The following is a 26,525-nucleotide window of genomic DNA, read 5'->3' as shown; positions in this document are numbered from 1 at the left end:
TCTCTCTCTCTCTCTCTCTCTCTCTCTCTCTCTCTCTCTCTCTCTCTCTCTCTCTCTCTCTCTCTCCTTCCATCCGACAGTTATCCAACGTTACAACATCACTTCTGCTTTCCCAAATAAGAGAGGCTATTCTGGGCAAGGGGGCCTTGCGAATCCCAGCTTATGTTAGACACACACACAAACACACACACGCATGCACATTCGCAAGCGTATGCGTACACACACACACACATGCATAATTTTGTGCCGATTTCCAAGATTTAATGGCAGTTGGTATAATACTTAGCGAAATGGAATGGATGACATAATTGTAGCCTGAGCTGTAGTATTTCCTGTAGTATACTGTAGTATTTACAGTTAACTATAGTAAAGGAAAACTGTAGTATTTAATGTTTTTACAGATTGCAGTATACTGTTGTATTTCTGCAGACTTTACATTTTAGTCATTTAGCAGATGTGCTTATCCAGAGCAACTTACAGTAGTGAGTGCATACATTTTCCCCATGGGAATCAAACCCACAACCTTGGCATTGCAAGCACTACGATCTACCAACTGAACCAAACAGGACATAGTATTTATAGTAACTATAGTATGAATAATGTAGCATATACTATAATAATTAAGGTAGTGTGTTTGCAGACATTACTGTAGTATTTGCTATCATTTATTAATTTATTATCTTTGACATAGAAGTGGAGGCTTCCTCATTCAGGAAACATACTGGAGAAATACTCGAATACCAAATGTTCCATAACCTGTAGGCAGTGGTGTGTATTCATGGTTGCCAAGGGAAGCCAGGCTTTTCCCAAAAAAGTACCAATATTATTATTTTTTTAAACAATCATTTATCTTTCGTCTCTCTGTGTTTCATGAATGCCCTTCAATTCGCAAGAGGCTTAATGTATCTATTAAGGAGAAAGCATCCGAGCGAGCAAAACAGTGCCTCTCTGTCTCTCTACGTGTAACCCATGTATCTGATGCTGTCTGGTCCAAACGAGTGACGAGTGACATTGTTGCCAGCCATAGCATTGAAGGCAAGGGAAGCCAGCGAGCATCTGGCCTCCATTGACAAAAAAGTGTACAACATTTTCCAATCAGCTTTGAGCTCAACTGTGAATGGTCCTGGCGCAGCAAACAAAAGTGTCAAGGGAAGCCAGCTTGGATTTGGCGTCACCCCTATCAAATACCATTGAGAGCATATGTCATTGACAGAATTTTTTGTTGTTGATGCATCTCGTTGTGTTGTTGTACTCTGGTGGCTAGCTAGCCAGCTAGTTAAAATTTGCCCTTTCCTAAATTAGACTACCGTAAATTCCGGACTATAAGCCGCAACTTTTTTCCCAGGCTTTGAACCTCGCGGCTTAAACAATGACGCGGCTAATATATGGATTTTTCCCGCTTTCAATTTTTTTTTCTCCAAAAAAACACATTCTGTGACGTGCTCAGTTTTTTGGCGGCATGAAGCTTTCATTAGACCAATGAAATTGCCGAACGGGTTACGTCAAACAAGTTTTTTGTTTACTGTTTAGATTAAATCGAGCACTCTCAAACTTCCCATCATTCTGATTACGGTAGTCATTTTGTCACCCTCATCATGGCAAAGACACAGAGAAATGCATATGATGCAGCTTTCAAGTTGAAGGCGATTGATCTGGCTGTTGGAAAAGGAAATAGAGCTGCTGCACGGGAGCTTGGTCTTAATGAGTCGATGATAAGACGTTGGAAACAGCAGCGTGAGGAATTGACTCAGTGCAAAAAGACAACTAAAGCTTACTGCTAATTTTTTTTTTTTTGTTACAAGCCGTGTTTCGTTAAAGCCCATTTATTTTTGTTACAAGCAGTGTTTCGTTAAAGCCTATTTATTTTTGTTACAAGCCGTGTTTCGTTAAAGCCTGTGTAAAGTTCATTTGTTTCAATGTACCGGTAGGCACCTGCAGCTTATAGACATGTGCGGCTTATTTATGTTCAAAATAAAAAATTACAAAAAATTCAGTGGGTGCGGCTTATATTCAGGTGCGCTTAATAGTCCGGAAATTACGGTACTTAATTTGGACTACTTATTTGGACTAATTCATTCTCCGTACTGGCCGATGATTATAACGGCGATTCTGATCCAACCATTAATTCATACATTGTTGTGCCCCTGGCCTGAGAGGATAGAAGTTCAATATGTACGATAGCCAGATGTAGAAGGCTAATGTTAACTAGCTAACATTGCCCATGAATGGAAGTTAGGCTAGCGAGCAAGCATTTTAGCTAGGTAGCCTAGGACAACAAAAACTTAAAGCGCGTACTGTATGAGTGATGAAAGAGAGGAGGATGGCATTGGTGTTTCTCTACAAGTAGGGGGAGTCAACATGTTTTTCTACTTGCATGAACGCGCACACACACACACACACACACACGCATCCAGAAATCAGAACCATGGACAGACACGTCATATTTAGCTTGAGTTGATTGGACTAAATTGTTTTCGGTATCTTTTAGTTGTCACTGTATCAGACTAAGCAGAAGTGATTTGATGATGTTGAAATGTTGAAGGTGAAATGGTGCTGGAATAGTGGAGGCAGCTCCTGTTTTCTTAGCGACTTGCAGTAACTCTCTTTGGTTCTAAATCAGTAGTTGTTTAGTGGTCCGAGCATGTGGTAAACATTAACTTGCTTGACCATGCTGCAGGTCATGTAACTGTGTGTTACTGTACTTGCAATATGCTTTGTGGACTTCACTGGACAGATGTTGCTGTCCGGTTTTGTGATAAAACAAAGGTTTGGTTGAATTTATTCTGCCACTGTGTCTTATTATTTTCTTTGCCTTTAAGCCTAAATATCACGGTCGCAAGGCATATGAATGAACAGGTTATTGAACAAACAACGCCATTACTGGCTTCCCCAGCGATTTTACCCACGCACCGTTACTGCCTGTATGTAGGCAGGACTGCGGTCTGAACCCATAGGAAACACAATATTTAGTCAATACTTGGCATGTAAGTTTCTCAATTATGGGTGGCACAAATTGCGATATGGGGGAGGGGAATGGGCAGGGTATACGCAAATGAATACTGTAGTATTTACTATAATTGCAAAAAAGTGGAGTGTTTTAGCGGACTGTAGTGTTTTTGCTGACATTAATGTAGTATTTACTACAGTGTTTTTAGGGGTATACTACAACATTCTATAGTAAGTACCACACATGATCAAGGATTACTACAGTGTGTAGTATGGTATTCCACAGTATACTACAGTTAATTATAGAATTCTACAGTAAGTACTGTTGTATTCTTTAGTAAACGGTCGTATTTCTTTCATGTGGGCATGGACACACACACATGGTGTGTGGCACAAACCTAGTAGCTGAAGGAATATGGGTGTGTGTGGGTTTGTGCACGCATGCTTGCGTGTGTGCACATGCATGTGTGTGTATTCATTCATTTCTGCCTTGTGCTTCAGTATGCCCTATTCTGTGTGTATATGTGCCTGGATTTGCCTCTCTCTCTCTCTCTCTCTCACTCTCTCTCTCTCTCTCTCTCTCTCTCTCTCTCTCTCTCTCTCTCTCTCTCTCTCTCTCTCTGTGTGTGTGGGGGGGGGTCTGTCTCTTCTCTCTTTGGTGCTGGAACATCGAGTCCACAGTAGCAGGGCTTAGGGGGAGAGAGGAGCAGAACAGATGAATATAGGTCGATGCACTGAGCTGTTCTCCTCTCCTCTGAGCTCTTAGACTGTGATTATCTATACCTGAACACTGGAGAGACCCTGGGGAGGCAGCAGGATACATACACTGTCTAGATGCTTCCAGAGGTTACTGTAGTGCAGCAACCATTCAGCCATCATCGGACTTTATCTATGAACACCAATGGTGAATATGCGCACAAATGCATCCATTAGACTGCTGCTATGAGATTCATCTAAAGAAATATCTCCCCCACAGGCCCTTTGTATTTCAAGTTGGATTACATCTGCACACTGTCGGGGAACCTCACATTTCTTGTTTGCTTGACGACTCAATTCTTCCAATCCGTTGCTCTGACGTTTGAAGAAACTCACGTCCGCGGGCGTGGCATAGAGTTTGGCCGGACCAAGGAGTCTGGGTAGCCAGGCAAATTTATTGTAGCTCTTTGGGCCAAATTCTAATTTGCTGTAGTCTCGTTTTCATGTTACAATCATGTTGCCCATATACTCATTCATCTCTATGTGTGGGTTACACATTCCCATTGTTCTGTGTACTATAGCCTACCCTTTCCCTGCACAAATGAGTGTTTGAATGTGTGCGAGTGTGCGTGTGCGCACAAAGCCACACATTGTAGCCTTATTTGTAACCTCACCATATACTCCCTTACTCTCTATCGCTCCCCCTCAGGACAGATATTCATATGAACAGATACAGTATATTCCTAACCCTGCACCTTTCTAATCTCTTTTAAAGGGAGTGTATACACCCGGGTGGAACCTTTGATCTAGTGAGGGGTTCTCCAGGTGTCAGAGGGAATAAGTAAGAGACGCACCCCTGTGGTTGAGAGGTAAATCCCCTCATCCATGTCCATGGATGTAGTGCTGTGCTCCCTCACTTTTTTCAATTTGAGAAAACACAGATAAATTCCAGATAAATTATATTTAAGTACCACTAAAATTCCATTGAAATTATAAAATGAAAAACTAAATACATATGTAGGCTATAGCAGCCTATAGGTAGGTAAATGGTGGTTTCTTCCCTGTCGTTCTCTCTGGCGGTGTCACGAATGATGAATAACTGTCTGTTGGCATGAGTGCAGAGGCCCGTTGGTCGGTGGCTTGACCACTTTGCCGACCACTTTGAGCGGGCCAAATCCGACGTAACGAGAACAGACAGACGGTAAACTCTACTAGGGATTGCTAAAACGTGTGTCCTCAAAACATTTCGTTACGGACTTGGGGCTCTTGTAATACGCATTTGAACTCGCCCTACTGTCTGAGTGCGTAGTTTACAGAAACGTACCGTCTCTATTGCGTATGCAGACAAACTGATCACGCCAACGAGATCTAGCATCCAAATTCACCGTGTCTGCCTTGATGTTCATAAAACTCCACGGACCCCTCTTGCGCAGTTGAACCCAGAACGATATGTGACCACTTGGTTACGGTGTTGTCCTTTCAGCATCATGATTCAAAGGGCGCTCAAATCTCTTAAAATAATCCACATCCAGATGTTGTATCCGCCTAATAGTCCTACTCATCACTTACTATTATTATTACAAATAGAAGATTAGCACTTCTCACAATGGTGCAAGTTTAGTAAAGTTAGAGCAAAGCGGAATCAATGTCTCGCAAGATACATAGGCACCTAGGCTAATGAATAATTCATATTTAACATAACAGACCCGGATATACAGTGAGGGAAAAAAGTATTTGAACCCCTGCTGATTTTGTACGTTTGCCCACTGACAAAGAAAGGATCAGTCTATAATTATAATGGTAGGTTTATTTGAACAGTGAGAGACAGAATAACAACAAAGAAATCCAGAAAAACGCATGTCAGAAATGTTATAAATTGATATGCATTTTAATGAGGGAAATAAGTATTTGACCCCCTCTCAATCAGAAAGATTTCTGGCTCCCAGGTGTCTTTTATACAGGTAATGAGCTGAGATTAGGAGCACACTCTTAAAGGGAGTACTCCTAATCTCAGTTTGTTACCTGTATAAAAGACACCTGTCCACAGAAGCAATCAATCAATAAGATTCCAAACTCTCCACCATGGCCAAGACCTAAGAGCTCTCCAAGGATGTCAGGGACAAGATTGTAGACCTACACAAGGCTGGAATGGGCTACAAGACCATCGCCAAGCAGTTTGGTGAGAAGGTGACAACATTTGGTGCAATTATTCACAAATGGAAGAAACACAAAAGAACTGTCAATCTCCCTCGGCCCGGGGCTCCATGCAAGATCTCACCTCGTGGAGTTGCAATGATCATGAGAACGGTGAGGAATCAGCCCAGAACTACACGGGAGGATCTTGTCAATGATCTCAAGGCAGCTGGGACCATGGTCACCAAGAAAACAATTGGTAACACACTACACCGTGAAGGACTTAAATCCTGCAGCGCCCGCAAGGTCCGCCTGCTCAAGAATACATATACATGCCCGTCTGAAGTTTGCCAATGAACATCTGCATGATTCAGAGGACTACTGGGTGAAAGTGTTGTGGTCAGATGAGACCAAAATGGAGCTCTTTGGCATCAACTCAACTCGCCGTGTTTGGAGGAGGAATGCTGCCTATGACCCCAAGAACACCATCTTAGTCATGTTTTGCAGAGGGGTCAAATACTTATTTCCCTCATTAAAATGCAAATCATTTTATAACATTTTTGACATGCGTTTTTCAGGATTTTTTTGTTGTTATTCTGTCTCTCACTGTTCAAATAAACCTACTATTAAAATTATAGACTGATCATTTCTTTGTCAGTGGGCAAACGTACAAAATCAGCAGGGGATCAAATACTTTCCCCCCCCCACTGTAATAGCATATAGGCCTGCTGTAGCATAGTAGGCCTATAATATGTTACACCAAAAACACCTTCGCAGTCATTTCTTATCTGAAGCTGAATAATCACATTTATTTCGTCATGCGGCCAAAAGTCAACAGCGCGCACTACAGGCCATGCTTTGATTGAAACAAAATAGACCTACAAGAAAGGCTATTAGTTCGCATACAGTTTGGACATTTCACGGGTAAAACGTGAAGAATTGTCATTTATGATTGAAAGTGATAATGGCCTATTTTGGTGTTGGAGGGTATTAAAAATAGAACGTTTAAGATGTTAAAAATAGAACACAGAAGACGCGTTGGGCATAGGCAGACGTTGCAATTGGAGGATGCATTTTATGCACCTATTTTATAATGATATTTAATCTGTCAGTACAAACTTTGATTAAGTAATGATAACATCATTTTATTTAAAAGAAATTGCACTCCCTCACCTAAACAAAACAGCACCACACCACTGACACCATCCATATCAAATGTGATGAGACGTGTGTGTATGAACTCAGCTATCTCTGTGTTGAATATAGTTGTACTTGATTCATTCGCTTGGGAAATGGATTGGTTACCATGTAACATTAAAAACAGGGCCTTCAGTAAGTATTCACACCTGTTGACCTTTTCCAAATTTTTGTGGTGTTACAGCTTGAATTTAAACGGAGATGCCGTGTCACTGATCTACACACAATATCCCATAATGTCAAAGTGGAATTATGTTTTTAGAAATGATTACAAATTCATCAAAAATGAAAGGTTTAAGTTGAGTCAAGAAGTATTACCTTTTTTTTGACAATCGCTAGGACCCATTTCTCAATACTTAGGTCACTTTTTCAAAACCCTTCACACAGTGAACACAACAGCAGTCTATGTGGGCTAAACTGTGGTTAATTTTTCATTACTTTTGCACAAAATGCATTCAATGACTACATCAAATCAAATTGTATTAGTCACATGCGCTGAATACAACAGGTGTAGTAGACCTTACAGTGAAATGATTACTTACGAGCCCACAACCAACAATGCAGTTTCAAAAAATACGGACAAGAATAAGAGATTAAAGTAACAAGTAATTAAAGAGCAGCAGAAAAACAACAATAGCGAGACTATATACAGGGGGGTAACGGTACAGAGTCAATGTGCGGGGGCACCGGTTAGTTGAGGTAGTATGTGCATGTAGGTAGAGTTATTGAAGTGACTATGCATACACTGTAGATGACAACAACAGACATCTTTCAAATTTCATAAATGTATTTTCTCACTCAGACACAACCACCTCCAAAACTCTATGTACCTACAGGCCAATTTGTACATGTTTACATACTCTTTTCAAAACTGTTAAACTTAAGTTCAAAACCTAACATAACACAAAATTGAATAAGACAGCAATTTGCTACATTTCTACAGTAATATGTATTGAAATATATTCCAAATCTAAATAATGAAATACTATCAAAACAATTAGACCAACCACAGCTGAACACCTACCCAGGTGTTAGTCTGTCAATTACATTACCATCTATACAAAAGGGGACATCTTAGGAATAATGCTGTACTGTAATGTAAACATGGACCCAGCCAGAGATAGAGAAGTGGCTGACAGAGGAAGAAGAGTGGCTGGAAGAGGGAGAGGAGTATGTACGCGTGGTGGAAGAAGACAGAGGAAGATCAAGAGCTGTCGTCTCAGATGAGATTAGGGCTACCATAATTAATCATGTAATAAATGATGGTCTATCAATGAGAGAGGCTGGTCTGAGAGTGCAGACAAATCTGCAACGCTCAACAGTGGCATCTATTGTGAGAGATTTCCGGCAAAACAGGTAAGATGTGCATTCTGCAAGGGCATCTGACTGAACTGCACATTACAGAAGTAAATTGAGCAAAGCCTCCAAACCCACTTGTGTGTAATTGTTTTTGTATTTCTGCTTAGGACCCAACGGTTACCTCCCACAGGCGGGAGAGGTAGGACTTTCACTGCTGTGCAGGAAACTGCCATCGTTGATATGGTCATCAGAAACAATGGCATAAAACTCACAGAGATTCAGGACAGAGTGTTGGCAGACAACATTACATTTTGAAATATTCACAATGTAAGCATAACAACTATTTCTAGAGTCCTGAAACAACATCAAGTCAGGATGAAGCAGTTGTACACTGTCCCCTTTGAGAGGAACTCTGAACGAGTAAAGCAACTCAGGAACCAATATGTCCAGGTAAGATGACTATAAAATACACAACTGGTTTTGAACAAAACCAAACAGGGCAGAGGCACACAATGGCATGTTTTTAGGTATAATGTAAACTACCGTAATAGCCTAACTCATGTTTCCTTGTGGATTTCTTTTAGAGAATCATGGAGATTGAAGACAGGCAAACACCCCACATATTCATCTTTGTGTATGAGGCTGGTTTCAACTTGGCCAAAACACAGCGGCAAGGAAAGAATGTGATTGGGAAAAGAGCCACAGTGGATGTCCCGGGCCAGAGGGGTGCCAACATCACAATGTGTGAAGCAATATCCTCTGATGGATTGCTGTTACACAAACCGCTAATTGGGCCATGCAACACCGAGTGTCTCATTTCATTCCTGGACGACCTCTATGGAAGGGTTGTGCCAGGTGAGGAAAGGGTTGCAATGAGGCGAAATCGGACAATGTTTGTAATTGTATGGGACAATGTGGCATTTCACCAGTCCCGTGCAGTCACAGAGTGGTTTGTCAATTTTCTTCCCACCTTACTCTCCATTTCTCAACCCTATAGAGGAATTATTTTCCTCATGGAGGTGGAAGATTTATGACCACCATCCACATGATCAAATGTCCCTCGTGGACGCAATGAATGCTGGATGCCTGGACATATCTGCAGAAGATTGCCAGGGACGGACCAGGCATGCCGAAAGGTTCTTTCCTAGGTGTATTGCCCAAGATGACATAAGATGTGATGTGGATGAGAACCTGTGGCCAAATGCAGAAGACAGGGTTGACTAGCATTGCTACTGTATTTGTATCGGTAGATTGTGTATATACAAATTCTTGTATTTTGGAATCACTCAATACCAAAAAATGACATAAAAATATTGAAGCATATTGCATCATGTCTAATTCATTCCTGTAACATATACTGCAGTGAATTCTAAACAGTAGAGAGGTGTCATTCTTGTTTTGTAAAGACATTTTACAGAAGAAAACATTGTTATCACCTGTTGTTAGTGAAATCACCTGTTGTTAGTGTTGTTTAGGTGATTGTTTTATGAGTGACAAAGTGTGCTTGTTGGGTGACAACCTTTGCTAGTGTTATGGAAGAATGAGTTGATTTGAGACATGTATGAAGTGTTTTGGTAGTTTTAGTGCATTTTGGATATGAAATGAACTGCTGTGCCAAGCTGAATGTTGGTTAGGAGAACCGTCTGAAGAGTTTTGAAAAAGTGACCTAAGTATTGAGAAATGGGTCCTAGCGGTTGTAAAAAAAAAAAAAAGTAAACCCCTTTGTTGTGGCAAGTTCAGGAGTAATAGTTTTATTAACGAGTCACATAATAAGTTGCATGAAATCACTCTGTGTGCAATAATAATATTTAACATTATTTTTTTATGACTACCTCATCTCTATACCCAATGCATACAATTATCTATAAGGTCCCTCAGTCTAGCAGTGAATCTCAAACACAGATTCAACCACAAAGACCAAAGAGGTTTTTCAATGCCTCGTAAAGAGTATAAAAAAAACAACAGACATTGAATATCCCTTTGAGCATGGTAAAGTTATTAATTACACTTTGGATGGTGCATCAATACACCCAGTCACTACGAAGATACTGGCGTCCTTCCTAACTCAGTTGCCGGAGAGGAAGGAAATCGCTCAGGGATTTCAACGAGGCCAATGGTTACTTTAAAGCGGTTACAGAGTTTAATGGCTGTGATAGGAGAAAACTGAGGATGGATCAACAACATTGTAGTTACTCCACAATACTGAACTAAATGACAGAGGGAAAAGAAGGAAGACTGTCCATAATGCAAATATTCCCAAATATGCATGCTGTTAGCAAAAAGGCACTGCCAAAAATGTGGCAAAAAATTTACTTTTTGTCCTGAATCAAATCAAAATCAAATCAAATGTTATTTGTCACATGTGCTGAATAGAAAAGATGTAGACCTTACAGTGAAATGCAGTTTTAAGAAAAAAGCAAAAAAGTGTTAAGTATTTTCTAAAGTAAACTGAAGTAAAACATAAATAAAATAACAATTAAAAATTAAAAATTTCAAAATTTAAATGTAAAAATAACAAATAATTAAGGAGCAACAATAAAATAACAGTAGCATGGCTATATACAGGGGGTACCGGTACATTGTCAATGTGCGGGGGCACCGGTTTGTCAAGGTAATTGAGGTAATATGTACATGTAGGTAGAGGTAAAGTGACTATGCATGGATAATAAACAGAGAGTAGCAGCAGTGTAAAAATGTGGGTGGGTGGGGGTGCAATGGAAAGCGTTATGTTTGGGGTAAATCCAACACAACACATCACTGAGTACCACTCATCATATTTTCTAGCATGGTGGTGGCTGCATCAATGTTGTGGGTATGTTTGTCATCGGCAAGGACTAGGGAGTTTTTTGTATAAAAAGAAACGGAATACAGTCGTGGCCAAAAGTTTTGAGAATGACACAAATATTAATTTTCACAAAGTCTGCTGCCTCAGTTTGTATGATGGCAATTTGCATATACTCCAGAATGTTATGAAAAGTGATCAGATGAATTGCAATTAATTGCAAAGTCCCTCTTTGCCATGCAAATGACCTGAATCCCCCAAAAACATTTACACTGCATTTCAGCCCTGCCACAAAAGGACCAGCTGACATCATGTCAGTGATTCTCTCGTTAATACAGGTGAAATGCTTGTAATGACACTTATGAAATGCTTGTAATTATACTTCAGTATTCCATAGTAACATCTGACAAAATATCTAAAGACACTGAAGCAGCAAACTTTGTGGAAATTAATATTTGTGTCATTCTCAAAACTTTTGACCACGACTGTAGAACTAAGCACAGGCAAAATCCTAGAGGAAAACCTGGTTCAGTCTGCTTTCCAACAGACACTGGGAGATATATTCACCTTTCAGCAGGACAATAACCTAAAGCACAAGGCCAAATATACACTGGAGTTGTTTACCAAGACGACGTTTAATGTTCCTAAGTGGCCTAGTTACAGTATTGACTTAAATCATCTTGAAGATCTATGGCAAGACTTAGACATGGCTGTCTAGCAATGATCATGTCACGTCCTGACCATAGTAAGATGTTATTTTCTATGGTAGAGTAGGTCAGGGCGAGACAGGGGGTGTTTTGTGTTTTCTATGTTTTCTATTTCTATGTTCTTAGGTTCTAGTTTTTGTATTTCTATGTTGGCTTGTTTGGGATGATCTCCAATTGGAGGCAGCTGGTCCTCGTTGTCTCTAATTGGAGATCATATTTAAGTACGGGTTTTTCTTCCTGGGTTTTGTGGGTGATTATATTTTGAGTAGTGTTTGTTTCTGCGTCACGGTTTGTTGTTTTGTAAATTCAGTTATTTATGTATTGCAAAGTTTCACGAATTTAATAAAATGTGGAACTACAACCACACTGCACTTTGGTCCGATCCTTTCAACAGTCGTGACAGAATCACCCACCACAAAAGGACCAAGCAGCGTTCCCAGGAGGAGCAGGGATCCTGGGCTCGGGAGAAGAGAGAATGGAGGATGTCCTGGACCTGGGAGGAGGTAATGGCAGGGGATAAGACCCTGCCATGGAAGCAGGTGGAAACGGCGCAAGCGGAATGGCGACGCTATGAGGAGCTAGCCCAACGACGGTAGCCCAAGAGGTACCCCCCCCCAAAAAATGGGGGGGGCACACGGGGAGTTTGGCAGAGTCAGGGTGGAGACCTGAGCCAACTCCCCGTGCTTACCGTGGGGAGCGAATGACGGGGCAAGCACCGTGTTATGCGGTGATGCGCACGGTGTCGTCAGGGCGCACTCACAGGCCGGTGCGATCTGTGCCCGTGCCTTGCAGTTGTCAAGCTGGGTTGAGCATCCAGCAAAGACGGGTTGTGCCAGCCATAAGCTCCAGACCTCCAGTGCGCCTCCCCGGCCCAGTATACCCTGTGCCTCCTCTCCGCACTCGCCCTGAGGTGCGTGTCATCAGCCTGGTGCCACCTGTACCGGTCCCACGCATCAGACCTCCGGTGCGCCTCCACAGCCCAGTACGTCCTGTGCCTCCTCCCCGCACTCGACCTGAGGTGCATGTTACCAGTCTGGCGCCACCTATGCCAGTCCCACGCATCAGACCTCCAGCGACGCTCCCCAGTCCGGAGCCTCCAGCGACGCTCCCCAGTCCGGAGCCTCCAGCGACGCTCCCCAGTCCGGAGCCTCCTGAGACGGCCCGCAGCCCGGAACCTCCAGCGGCGGCCTGCAGCCCAGAACCTCCAGCAATGATCTACAGTCCGGTTCTTTCAACGACGATACACGGTCCGGTGGTAATCAAGCAGAAGGATCAGCGGGTGGAGCGGGGATTACGCCCCGAACCGGAGCAGCCTCCTCTGGAGGTTATGTGGAGGTTATGTGGACTGCATTTGAGCCGCCATAAACAGGAGTTGCCCACCCTACCCTCCCTTTTTTGTTTTTGTTTGTTTTTAAGTTGCATTCGGAGTCTGCACCTTTGCCGGGGGGGGTTCTAGTTTTTGTATTTCTATGTTGGCTTGTTTGGGATGATCTCCAATTGGAGGCAGCTGGACCTCGTTGTCTCTAATTGGAGATCATATTTAAGTAGGGGTTTTTCTTCCTGGGTTTTGTGGGTGATTATATTTTGAGTAGTGTTTGTTTCTCTCTGTGTCACGGTTTGTTTTGTAAATTCAGTTATTTATGTATTGCAAAGTTTCACGAATTTAATAAAATGTGAAACTACAACCACGCTGCACTTTGGTCCGATCCTTTCGACAGCCGTGACAGATCAACAACCAACTTAATTTAAAAAAGAATGATGTGCAAATATTGTACAATCCAGGTGTGTAAAGCTCTTAGTGACTTACCCAGAAAAACTCAGAGCTTTAATCGCTGATTAAGGTGATTCTAACATGAATTGACTCAGGGGTATGATTACTTATGTAAATGAGATATTTCATTTTCAATAAATTAGCAAAAATGTCTTAACATGTTTTCACTTCATCTTTATGGGGTGTTGTGTGTAGATGGGTGAGAAGAAAACTATTGAATCCATTTTGAATTCAGGCTGTAATACCACAAAGTGTGGGGTAAGTCAAAGGGTACAAATACTTTCCGAAGGCACTGTACTGTATGTGTAAAGTGCTAGTATGCATTAAAATGTGAGCATAACACCAGATGGAAGGGGAATAGGAAATTCCATAGGATTTGGCTGTGTATCAGTACTGCATAGGCCTTTGATGGTTGTTTTCCATCATGTGTGCCTATATTTTCAGCTCATCCAGACAACTACTTACAATAGTGATATGAACATTATCACAACAAAGGCACCTGTTTTGAATGTACAACATGTCCTCCACCAACACAAAGTCACTTTTAACTTGTTTCATAGCTTTCTAACTTATTTTACCCCAGAAGTTCAAATGTTATGATAATACCCGAAGGCAGCAGACAGACTGCTGTTGCTCCACACCGTCAAAGAGATGGAGGGCAAGGTGTTTGCTGCTACACCACCGTCCTTAGATACCAACCAGCCTAAGGCCACAACACACATACGTACACACATGCATGTACGTGCACAGTAACACACATACACAAACACGCATGCGTGCACAGGCGCACACACACATACGCAAACACACACACACACACAAACACACACACACACACACAGCATCCCCATCTCTCTTTGATGTCTCCCCCATACCCCATACACACTTCAAACACCAAAACACCTTTGAACCTAGGAGAAATTTATGGAAATGGTCAGTAATGGCATTTGGAGTGGGAGTGAAGTTTGTTGCTTTTAAGACATCTAAGCAAGCACTGTCTGCAACTCAAATTTCTGATGTTTTTCGTTACTTTTCATAATGATTTTTCAGATGTTTTGCTTGATTTTGTTTGGCAGAGAATTTGACGCATAGGTTCTGATTTAGCACAAGCTAGTCCTTAATTATTCAGTACATGAGTATCCATGTCCATCATGACAGCACCTAACTGCCTTGCCCGCCTGTACTGAACACACGCATTAGTCCACTGAGCAGAAGCCTAGGCGTTTGCTCTGGGAGCTAACATAGACAGATCTCAGACAAGGGGAGAATCTAAACTGCATTTCCTTGTTCCTCTCTTGATTCCCATTAGACGAAAAGGTCAGAGGGGAGGGACCTCTGACCTTATCATCCAATGGATTTTGAGAAGGAGGTGAGGATAGAGGACGCAAGGAATCAAGGAAATGCAGTTGAGATTCTCCCAAGCTTACTCATCACACTAGTTTGGCCAATAGTTACACTTAATACCAGACCCAGATATTGTAGGAGAGATGAGAGAGATGAGAGATTCATGGTGGTTAGGCCTTTGGAAGCTCCTTTACTGCTCTCTTCTGCTCCGGTTACGTTCCCTCTCTGCTCCATCGCTATCAGTTTCTCCCAGGCCTTTGGAACAGGGACTCATCTCCCTGGCCTCAGCACTGATACCAGATGGCCCTAAGCCCTGTGTGGAGATGAAAGCACACATGCATGCACACACACATACACACGCACAGACACACACACACACACACACATACACGTACACAAACATACACAGTCACACGCTGAGACCGAATGTGCCAACACTAAATGAGATGCTAGAGTCTGAGATGGGAGATTGGAGTTAGCTAAGTGTGCACTGCTACTGCGGGGGTGGGGGAGGATAAAAAGAGGTTGGGGGAGAGAGAGCGGTGTGTGTGTGGGAAGGGGGAGGCTTTGTAAGGAAAAGGAAGAGGGGGGATGTGAATATGAGCGAGGCTGGAAAATGGAAGATCTCACTTGAATTGTGCTTTTGGGGTCAGCTGTGTGTGTGTGTGTGTGTGTGTGTGTGTGTGTGTGTGTGTGTGTGTGTGTGTGTGTGTGTGTGTGTGTGTGTGTGTGTGTGTGTGTGTGTGTGTGTGTGTGTGTGTGTGTGTCAGTGTGGAGATAGGGGGAGGGGTGAGTGGATGATCTGACTTGAATTGTGCGTATGAATCTTTAATCCTGTTCTCTACACTCGTCTGATGCTCTCTGATGCGCTCTGAGCTCTGGTGGGGGAGAGGAGCATTTCACAGTCTGTTTTTAGTTTCTAGGACAGAGCAGGCGAGAACACACACACACTTGCCTACACACACACACGCACACACACACACACACACACACACACACACACACACACACACACACACACACACACACACACACACACACACACACACACACACACACACACACACACACACACACACACACACACATACACACACGGCCCTGAGCCCCTAGGGCCTGGATTTACTAGTAAAGCATTTAATGAATGAATTGATGAGAAGCAGCTAATGATTGCAGTGGAGTGATGAGGGGCATTATCCTATCTACCGCATATGTTTATGATAGAGAGAGAGAGAGAAAGGGATGCAGGGAAATAGAGAAAGTCAGGGACAGAGGAAGAGAGAGAGAGAGAGTATGGGATAAATAGTGATATAGAGTGATATAGAGAAAGGCAGAGAGTGACCAGATAGAGATATTACCACAAAGAGCGCGAGAGAGAGAGAGAGAGACGCTTACAAAGAGAGATAGAGAGTGAAAGTGGAAGGGAGAGAAACTAATTCTCCTTTAGAGTTGGTAATAACGCTGTAGAAGTGTCTAGGCTCCAGTAGCTCTCTACTCTCATCTAATCACTCTTGCCCCCATAGACCTTCCGTGTGATTTACAGTACTGATGCAACGCCTTGCACTGGGTGTATTTGTGTGTTTCACACTCCTGATGCAACACTTGCCACAACCAGCGTATGCGTGTGTCAATTTCTCTCTCTATCTTCGGTTTGTGAATAGTCTGATTTATGTGTTCAGTGAAGTCAGCAGGCGTGCTGATAGCAGCAGTGGAGTGAGGGGGCGGATGATGTCACACTATTGTGTGTGTGCGTGTGTGTGTGCGTGTGTGAGCTTGTTCGCGCTTCAAACTTTAATGTGCCAGCCCATCACTTTCTGTTGGTCTGATAACACGGATCCCTGAAGTCATCAAAAAAACACAAAGCACAGCAGGCCTCCGCTTTCATGTCGCCTTATTCAAAACCCTACCACACACACACATACACCAACTCCCACCGCCCCCTGTTACCACACACAAATAACCCCCGCCCTCACCCCTTCCGACCCCCAACACACATGCTCACGACAAAGGCTCTAGGCCTAATGTTGGGTTTATCCACTGATTAAATATGAAAGGAAATTCATGTATGTGTGCCTAGTCCTCTGCATTGTGTGTATGCATATGTGGGGTTAGTATGTGCGTATCAAAGCAGACTAAGGTACAGCCCTCTAGCCTACAACCCAGTTACGGTATGAACCTTTACAGAGAGCTGTCTTGGCAGAGACAACTCTGGGCGCTGCTGGGATAGAGCAAACAAACACTCGCTCCTTCTCCTTCACTCTGGTAGTTTCCTCTCCTTCCTTCTCCTAGTCTCATTTCCTTCTCTCTCTTAATTTCTCATCCCCTTGTTGACAGTACAGACTACAGTATTTTTGGGCTGTGACTCTGACCGTACGGCTCTTCCGCTTGTCCCTCCAGAGGACAGGAAGCTGTTTGTGGGGATGCTGAACAAGCAGCAGACAGAGGAGGACGTGTACCGCCTATTTGAGCCCTACGGCGCCATCGATGAGTGCACCGTACTAAGAGGTCCTGACGGAAACAGCAAAGGTATATGAACCTTTCTTTCTTATACTCTATTACCTTGTCGCTTTCAAACACACTTGTAGGCGATACTCTAGTAGATTCCGTGGCATTAGCTAGGGTTGTTGGGTTGAATATGCAAAAAAAGAACTACAATACCCTCTCTTCATCCATCATTCTAGCAACATTTTGTAGTCAGTCTAACACCAATCTTATTGATAGACTAGAATGATCTGCCGATGTATTCCAGGACAGAAACGTTTTAAATATTCCATTTTCTGTCTCATACCTGTCTCTCTCATGTCACAATGATGTTGTTCTGCCTGTATACGCACACACACACACACACACACACACACGCCCACACACACACACGCACACACACACACACACACACACACACACACACACACACACACACACACACACACACACACACACACACACACACACACACACACACACACACACACACACACACACACGCACTCTCCCGATGTGTCATACCTGCATCTCCCAGGTCAGAGTGATGTTCCGTCTGTGTGACAGCTGACACAATGGCTTGACTCTGCAGTGACAGAAGTCATTTCACACACCACACTGAGATATATACGTGACAGGCATCGCATGAGAGCACACACACGCACACACACACACACACACACACACACACACACACACACACACACACACACACACACACACACACACACACACACACACACACACACACACACCCTGAATGGCTATAAGGTTGTGTGAAGACACTATCGCTCAAAGAAGCAAAAAATGTGAGTGAGGAAAAGACATGAGTGTGAATACTACATTAGTTTTGAGAGGAAAGCGAGACAGCTATACAGACTCTCTCAACTTCATTCTCTCTCAATTCAATTCAAGGGGCTTTATTGGAATGGGAAACATATGTTAACATTGCCACAGCAAGTGAAGTAGATAATATACAAAAGTGAAATAAACAATAAAAATGAACAGTAAACATTACACTCACAGAAGTTCCAAAATAATAAAGACATTACAAATGTTACATTATGTATATATTATGTACATATTATGTATATATAAAGTGTTGTAATGATGTGCAATGTCTCCACCCCATCTCTCTCCCTCCCACTAACCCCTCTGTCTTTCTCTCTCTCGCTCTCTCACTGTCTCTCTCTTGCTCTCTTTCTTTCTCTCTCTCGCTCTCTCTTGCTCTTTCTCTCTCAATTCAAAGAGCTTTATTGGCATGGGAAACATATGTTTACATTGCCAAAGCAAGTTAAATATAAAATAAACCAAAGTGAAATAAACAATAATAAAAGAACAGTATTACACTCACAAAGTTACAAGGGATAGAGAGATTTCAAATGTCATATTATGGCTATATACTGTACAGTCTTATAACGATGTGCAAATAGTTAAAGTACAAAAGGGCAATAGGTCATAAATGTAGCTGCTGTGATGACACACTGTGGTATTTCACTCAATAGATATGGGAGTTAAACAAAATTGGATTTGTTTTAGAATTCTTTGTGGGTCTGTGTTATCTGAGAGAAATATGTGTCTCTAATATGGTCATACAGTGCCTTGCAAAAGTATTCACCCTCCTTGGTGTTTTTCCTATTTTGTTGCATTACAACCTGTAATTTAAATGGATTTTTTGGGGATTTCATGTAATGGACATACACAAAATAATCCAAATTGGTGAAGTGAAATTTAAAAAATTACTTGGTGCATGCATATGTATTCACCCCCTTTGCTATGAAGCCCCTAAATAAGATCTGGTGCAAGCAATTACCTTCAGAAGTCACATAATTAGATAAATAAAGTCCACCTGTGTGCAGTCTAAGTGTCACATGATCTGTCACATGATCTCAGTATATATACACCTGTTTTGAAAGACCCAGAGTCTGAAACACCGCTAAGCAAGCGGCACCACCAAGCAAGCGGCACCACCAAGCAAGCGGCACCATGAAGACCAAGGAGCTCTCCAAACAGGTCAGGGAAAAAGTTGTGGAGAAGTACAGATCAGGGTTGGGTTATAAAAAATATCAGAAACTTTGAACATCCCACGGAGCAACATTAAATCCATTATTAAAAAATTGAAAGAATATGGCACCACAATAAACCTGTCAAGAGAGGGCCGCCCACCAAATCTCACCAACCAGGCAACAAAAAGACCAAAGATAACCCTGAAGGAGCTGCAAAGCTCCACAACGGAGATTGGAGTATCTGTCCATAGGACCACTTTAAGCTGAACACTTCACAGAGCTGGGCTTTACGGAAGAGTGGCCAGAAAAAAGCCATTGCTTAAAGAAAAAAATAAGCAAACATGTTTGGTGTTCGCCAAAAGGCATGTGGGGGACTCTCCAAACATATGGAAGAAGGTACTCTGGTCATATGAGACGACATATCATGTCCATCAAGAAAAACGCTATGTCTGGCGCAAACCCAACACCTCTCATCACCCTGAGAACACCATCCCATGCTGTGGGGATGTTTTTCATCGGCAGGGACTGGGAAACTGGTCAGAATTGAAGGAATGATGGATGGCGCTAAATACCGGGACATTTTTGAGGGAAACCTGTTTCAGTCTTCCAGAGATTTGAGACTGGGACAGAGGTTCACCTTCCAGCAATGACCCTAAGCATACTGCTAAAGCAACATTTGAGTGGTTTAAGTGGAAACATTTAAATGTCTTGGAATGGCCTAGTCAAAGCCCAGACCTCAATCCAATTGAGAATCTGTGGTATGACTTAAAGATTGCTGTACACCAGTGGAACCCAACCAACTTGAAGGAGCTGGAGCAGATTTGCCTTGAAGAATGAGCAAAAATCCCATTGGCTAGATGTGTCAAGCTTATAGAGACATACCCCAAGAGACGTACAGCTGTAATTGATACAAAAGGTGGCTCTACAAAGTATTTACTTTGGGGGAATGAATAGTTATGCACGCTCAAGTTTTCTGGGTTTTTTTTGTCTTCTTGTTTGTTTCACAATAAAATATATTTTGCATCTTCAAAGTGGCAGGCATGTTGTGTAAATCAAATGATACAACCCCCCAAAAAAATCCATTTTTATTCCAGGTTTTAAGGTGACAAATTAGGAAAAATGTGAAGGGGGGTGAATACTTTCACAAGCCACTGTACTTTTGGCAGGAGGTTAGGAAGTGCAGGCTTAGATTCCACCTCATTTTCTGGGCGGTGTCCGCTTGGCCTGTCTTCTCTTGAGAGCCAGGTCGGCCTACGGTGGCCTCTCTCAATAGCAAGGCTATGCTCACTGAGTCTGTACATAGTCAAGGCTTTCCTTATTTTTTTGTCAGTCACAGCGGTTAGGTATTCTGCCACTGTGTACTCTCTGTTTAGGGACAAATAGCATTTTAGCTGGCTCTGTTTTTGTTAATACTTTCCAATGTGTCAAATAATTATATTTTTGTTTGTGTTTGTGAACAGAGCCCCAGGACTAGCTTGCTTAGGGGACTCTTGTCCAGGTTCATCTCTTTGTAGGTGATGGCTTTGCTATGGAAGGTTTGGGAATCGCTTCCTTTTAGGTGGTTGTAGAATTTATTGGCTCTTTTGTGGATTTTGATAATTAGAGAGTATCGGCCTAATTCTGCTCTGTATGCATTATTTGGTGTATTACATTGTACACAGATGATATTTTTGCAGAATTCTGCATGCAGTCTCAATTTGGTGTTTGTCCCATTTTGTGAATTCTTGGTTGGTGAGCAGACCCCAGAACAACCATAAAGGGCAATGCGTTCTATAACTGATTTAATTATTTTTAGCCAGATCCTAATTGGTATGTCAAATTTGTTGTTCGTTTTGATGGCATAGAAGGCCCTTCTTGCCTTGTATCAGATCGTTCACAGCTTTGTGGAAGTTACCTGTGTCGTTGAAATTTAAGCCGAGGTATAGTTTTTTGTGTGCTCTAGGGCAACTGTGTCTAGATGGAATTTGTATTTGTCGTCCTGGCAGCTGGACCTTTTTTGGAAAACAATTATTTTGTCTTACTGAGATTTACTGTCAGGGCCCAGGTCTGACAGAATCTGTGCAGAAGATCTTGGTGCTGTTGTAGGCTGTCCTTGGTTGGGGACAGAAGCACTAGATCATCAGAAAACAGTAGACATTTGACTTCAAATTCTAGCAGGAGGAGGCCGGGTGCTGCAGACTGTTCTAGTGTCCTGCCAATTTGTTGATATATATGTTGAAGAGGGTGGGGCTCAAGCTGCATCCCTGTCTCACCCCACGGCCCTGTGGAAAGAAATGTGTGTGTTTTTTGCCAATTCTAACTGCAAACTTGTAATTTGGTACATGGATTTTATAATGTCATATGTTTTTGCCCCAACACCGCTTTCCATCAATTTGTAAAGCAGACCCTCATGCCAAATTCAGTCAAAAGCTTTGTTGAAATTTACAAAGCATGAGAAGACTTTGCCTTTGTTTTGGTTTGTTTGTTTGTCAATTAGGGAACGCAGGGTGAATAGGAGGTCTGTCGTATGGTAATTTGGTAAAAAGCCAATTTGACATTTGCTCAGTACATTGTTGTCACTGAGGAAATGTACAAGTCTGCTGTTAATGATAATGCAGAGGATTTTCCCAAGGTTGCTGTTGACACGTATTCCACGGTAGTTATTGGGTTCAAATTTGTCTCCACTTTTATGGATTCGGGTGATCACTCCTTGGTTCCAAATATGGAAGATGCCAGAGTTGAGGATGAAAAAAGTTGTAAAAAGTATAGCCAATTGGAATTTGTGGTCTGTATATTTTAGCATTTAATTTAGGATACCATCAATACCACACGCCTTTTTCAGTTGGAGGGTTTGTATTTTGTCCTGTAGTTCATTCAATGTAATTGGAGAATCCAGTGGGTTCTGGTAGTCTTTAATAGTTGGTACTAAGATTTGCATTTGATCATGTATATGTTTTTGCTGTTTGTTCTTTGTTATAGAGCCAAAAAGATTGGAAAAGTGGCTTATCCATAGATCTCCATTTTGGATAGATAACTCTTCATGTTGTTTGTTTAGAGTTTTCCAATTTTCCCAGAAGTGGTTTGATTCTATGGAATCTTCAATTACATTGAGCAGATTTATGACCTGCTGTTCCTTCTTTTTCCATAGTGTATTTCTGTATTGTTTTAGTGATTCACCATAGTGAAGGCGTAAGGCTCAGGTTTTCTGGGTCTCTATGTTTTTGGTTAGACAGGTTTCTCAATTTCTTTGTTAGGTTTTTGCATTCTTCATCAAACCATTTGTCATTGTTGTTCATTTTCTTAGGTTGTCTGCTTGTAATGATTTGATTTATCTTGCTCTCTCTCTCTCTCTCTCTCTCTCTCTCTCTCTAGGTTGTGCATTTGTGAAGTTCTCCACTCATTCTGAAGCGCAGTCTGCCATCAGTTCCCTGCATGGGAGTCAGACCATGCCGGTAAGTACAATACACACACACACACACACACACACACACACACACACACACACACACACACACACACACACACACACACACACACACACACACACACACACACACACACACACACACACACACACACACACACACACACACAGATCCATGCTGTGTTCCTCTCCTCTCTAGGGAGCGTCGTCCAGCCTCGTGGTGAAGTTTGCAGACACAGATAAGGAGAGGACCATACGGCGCATGCAGCAGATGGCTGGACAGTTTGGCATCTTCAACCCCTCTGTCGCCCTACCTACGTTCAGCAGCTACAGTAGCTATGCACACGCCGTAAGCACATACACACACATACACGCAATTTAGTATCTGTCACTCTGACGCCTCACTGACAGCTTGCTATCATTCCACTTCTCCCTCCCTCTCTCCTCCTTCCTCCACCGATCCACCTCCTCTCCCTATCAGTTGATGCAGCAGCAGCAGCAGGCAGCGGTGATGGCCGTGTCTCAGGGGGGCTACCTGGCACCCAGCCTCTCCTTCCCCTCCACCCAGATCCACCAGGTGGGGGCGCTAGCAATGAACAGTCTGCCGCCCAACCCCCTGAATCTCGTGTCAGGTCAGTCACGTCGGATAAATCAGCAATATGCATGATGAGTAAGGTGGGAGACCTGGTAAACTCATGTTAGCTCCCAGAGCTAGTGCTAGCCTGTAGCTCGGTGGGCTAACAGTCTCGAGGTGCTCAGACAACCTGGGTTCAATACCTGGTCAGTTACATATGAGTCTTGGAAATGTGTGATATCACATTTCACTGCGCAGTCCTGGGATCTATCGCTCTGACTGGCGGTAGTTTTTAGGCTTGGGCGATATACCGTTTATAACGTATATTTAAAAAAATATAATACAAAATTAGGGGTTGGGGGTTGTGTCAAATAAATTCTATCCAGCTCAGGGGTCTAGCTATGCATGTGGTTTGCTAACTGGCTAGCTAAGTGGCTCGATGTCAAGATCAAGCTTCTTGGTTACAGCAGAGACATTCAATCCCCTCCTGGATCAAGGTCCCTGTTGCTTTGAAAAAAGAAAGTGGCCCCTTGTGTGCACTTCCAGTAATACCGTAAACACTAGTAGTTTTACAATTCGCCATTGATCCCACTGAATCAATACAGTGTAATTCTGCACTGGAGACACATTATAGACAGACTGCCTTTGTATTCTTACTTAGTGTACTGTAGATGTTTGTATCATGGCACAAGGCGAGACCCAGATGCAGATGGTTGGAGTCTTACAATGTTAATTAATCCAAAAGGATTAGGCAAGAGAATGGTCGTGGACAGGTGAAAGGTCGAAACCAGATCAGAGTCCAGGAGGTACAGAGTGGCAGACAGGCTCATGGTCAAGGCAGGGAGAATGGTCAGGCAGGCGAGTACAGGGTCCAGAAACAGGCAAGGGTCGAAACTGGGAGGACTAGAAAAAGGAGAATAGCACAAAGCAGGCAAATGGGAAAACCGCTGGTTGACTTGGAAACATACAAGACAAACTGCCACAGAGAGACAGGAAACACAGGGATAAATACACTGGGGAAAACAAGCGACACCTGGAGGGGTTGGAGAATAACAACGAGGACAGGTGAAACCGATCAGGGTGTGACTGTTTGCGATTTCTCCCTCAAGTCAGTTGTGATCAATTCATTGCTTGAGAGAGTGTTCACACCTGGTTTCTAGGTTTAAATCAGTTTCTGAGAACCAGCAGACAATGTGGTCTATAAACAATGTCCAGGAAAATACCTTTAGTGAAATGTATTCTACTATGGTTGTTACAGTCTACTCTCTCTCTCTCTCTCTCTCTCTCTCTGTATTGAGCCAAATAGGAGTCTGGTTTTATAGATCACATGGTTCGCATTACTGTGGAGGAATCTCTGTGGTCCTTGAAAGTGTATCATGTTTTATAGTCCATTAATGAACAGATACTGTATCTCGTTATCGCTTTTTTTTATCATTCTCTCTCTCTGTCCCTTCCGCCCTATACTCTACTGTATTGCTTTCACTCTGTCTTTCCCTCTCTCTTACACACACATCGCTAAAGACTATCCTATCACAAATACTGTACAGTATTTGGGATGCCTACACAGTACACACAGAATCATGCAGGCGAATTACAATGCAGATTGGAGGCCCTATCCCTCCCGAGGCTGTATCAGTTTAGGACAGACAAACATCCAATCCATTTCACTGTGGGAGAATATCTTTATTTGTCCCAGCTGTAGATAAGGCAGTGAGCAGTCAGCACAGTAAAATGCCCCTGCTGCTACCTTAGTGAGCAGAGCCGGGTTGCTCTGTCTTACAGCAGCATATCATTGTGTTGCTATTCTGACATCGCAGAGTGATTTTTATCACCATGTGAGCTTTGAGATGCCTGCTGTTACACACACACACGAGACACACACACACACACACACACACACACACATGCACACTCTTTCTCTCTATTCTGTCTACCCCTCTCTCTCTCTCGCCCTTTCTCTCTCATACACATTAAGTCCAATCCCTGTGCGGTGCAGTGAACATTTCTGTCTCCGGTGTAGTGAATTTTTATTTCCCCCCCCTACAGGTCTGAGCTCTCCTCCAGCCGCCCTGCCCTCCTCCCTGACCAGCCTGGTGGCCCCAATGATGACCGGGTACACTGGACTCACCCACCAGGCTAACGGGCACCCTCTAGAGACCCTCTACACCAATGGCCTGCCGACCTACTCCACCCAGAGCCCTACTGCTGCGGACACACTGCAACAGGCCTTTACTGGGGTACAGCAATACACAGGTACAGTACACTACACATCTCTGATCTCTAACCCTGACCTTGATACCTCCAGGTCTTCACCGGAGTCTGTTGAATGTGACTCATAAAATATCCAATCCCCACTCTTTTCTTTTTCACTTCATCCCCCTTCATGCCTGTCGATCGCTCTCTCCTCTCTCTCTCCCTTTCTCTCTCTCCTCTTTTGTCATTTTCTTCTCTCTCTCTCTCTCTCTCTCTCGGTCTCTGTCTCTCCTCTGTAGCCATCTACCCAGCAACTACACTGACCCCTCTAGGTCAGTCACTTTCACAGCACCCTCAGGTCATTGGCCAACAGCAGAGGGAAGGTGAGGGTGAGGAACTATATTTACTAATTCTTCATCATCATGATCATCATTGTCAACAACATCATGAGTGTTGTCGTCATTGTGATTTTGTGTGTATTAGAAATGTACGGCACCATCATGATACTAGCGTCAGTGCCTCCAACAGTGTGTGTCTGTGTGTCTGTGTGTGTCTGTACTCCAGGACCAGAGGGCTGTAATCTGTTCATCTACCACCTGCCCCAGGAGTTTGGCGATAACGAACTGATGCAGATGTTCCTGCCCTTCGGCAATGTTATCTCCTCCAAGGTATTCATGGACAGAGCGACCAATCAGAGCAAGTGTTTCGGTGAGTGACACTACTTCTAAACAATCACAACAAGCACCTAGCTGATTGACACTACCACTGACCATTCAGAGCATCTGTCTGTGTCTGTATGTAATGCAGGCTTTGTGAGCTTTGATAACCCGGGTAGTGCCCAGGCTGCAATCCAAGCCATGAATGGTTTCCAGATTGGTATGAAGAGACTCAAGGTGCAACTCAAACGTCCCAAAGACGCCAGCCGCCCCTACTGACACCCCCCAGCACAGGTAAGATACTGTCCACTATTATACATAATATAATGAAGTTATT

General features: G+C 43.0%; 1 protein-coding gene across 2 annotated transcripts in view; it reads left to right on the top strand.

The window, feature by feature from the left end:
* Positions 1–26,525, top strand: part of LOC115169435 (CUGBP Elav-like family member 5) — a 49,374-nt gene that overhangs the window by 17,756 nt on the left and 5,093 nt on the right. The window contains exons 4-11 of one of the 2 annotated variants that reach the window (XM_029725044.1): positions 17,273–17,401; positions 22,714–22,793; positions 22,965–23,114; positions 23,247–23,397; positions 25,386–25,592; positions 25,832–25,915; positions 26,097–26,240; positions 26,340–26,482. In XM_029725044.1, coding sequence (XP_029580904.1) covers positions 17,273–17,401; positions 22,714–22,793; positions 22,965–23,114; positions 23,247–23,397; positions 25,386–25,592; positions 25,832–25,915; positions 26,097–26,240; positions 26,340–26,467 — 1,073 coding nt within the window. In that variant the 3' untranslated portion in view covers positions 26,468–26,482. Of the gene's footprint in view, positions 1–17,272; positions 17,402–22,713; positions 22,794–22,964; positions 23,115–23,246; positions 23,398–25,385; positions 25,593–25,831; positions 25,922–26,096; positions 26,241–26,339; positions 26,483–26,525 lie in introns of both variants that reach the window. The other variant, XM_029725043.1, reaches the window with a different exon arrangement.

The sequence above is a fragment of the Salmo trutta genome, chromosome 31 (assembly GCF_901001165.1).
Source record: "Salmo trutta chromosome 31, fSalTru1.1, whole genome shotgun sequence".
In the NCBI taxonomy this organism is placed as follows: Eukaryota; Metazoa; Chordata; class Actinopteri; order Salmoniformes; family Salmonidae; genus Salmo; species Salmo trutta.
This window is presented reverse-complemented; position numbering and strand designations above follow the sequence as displayed.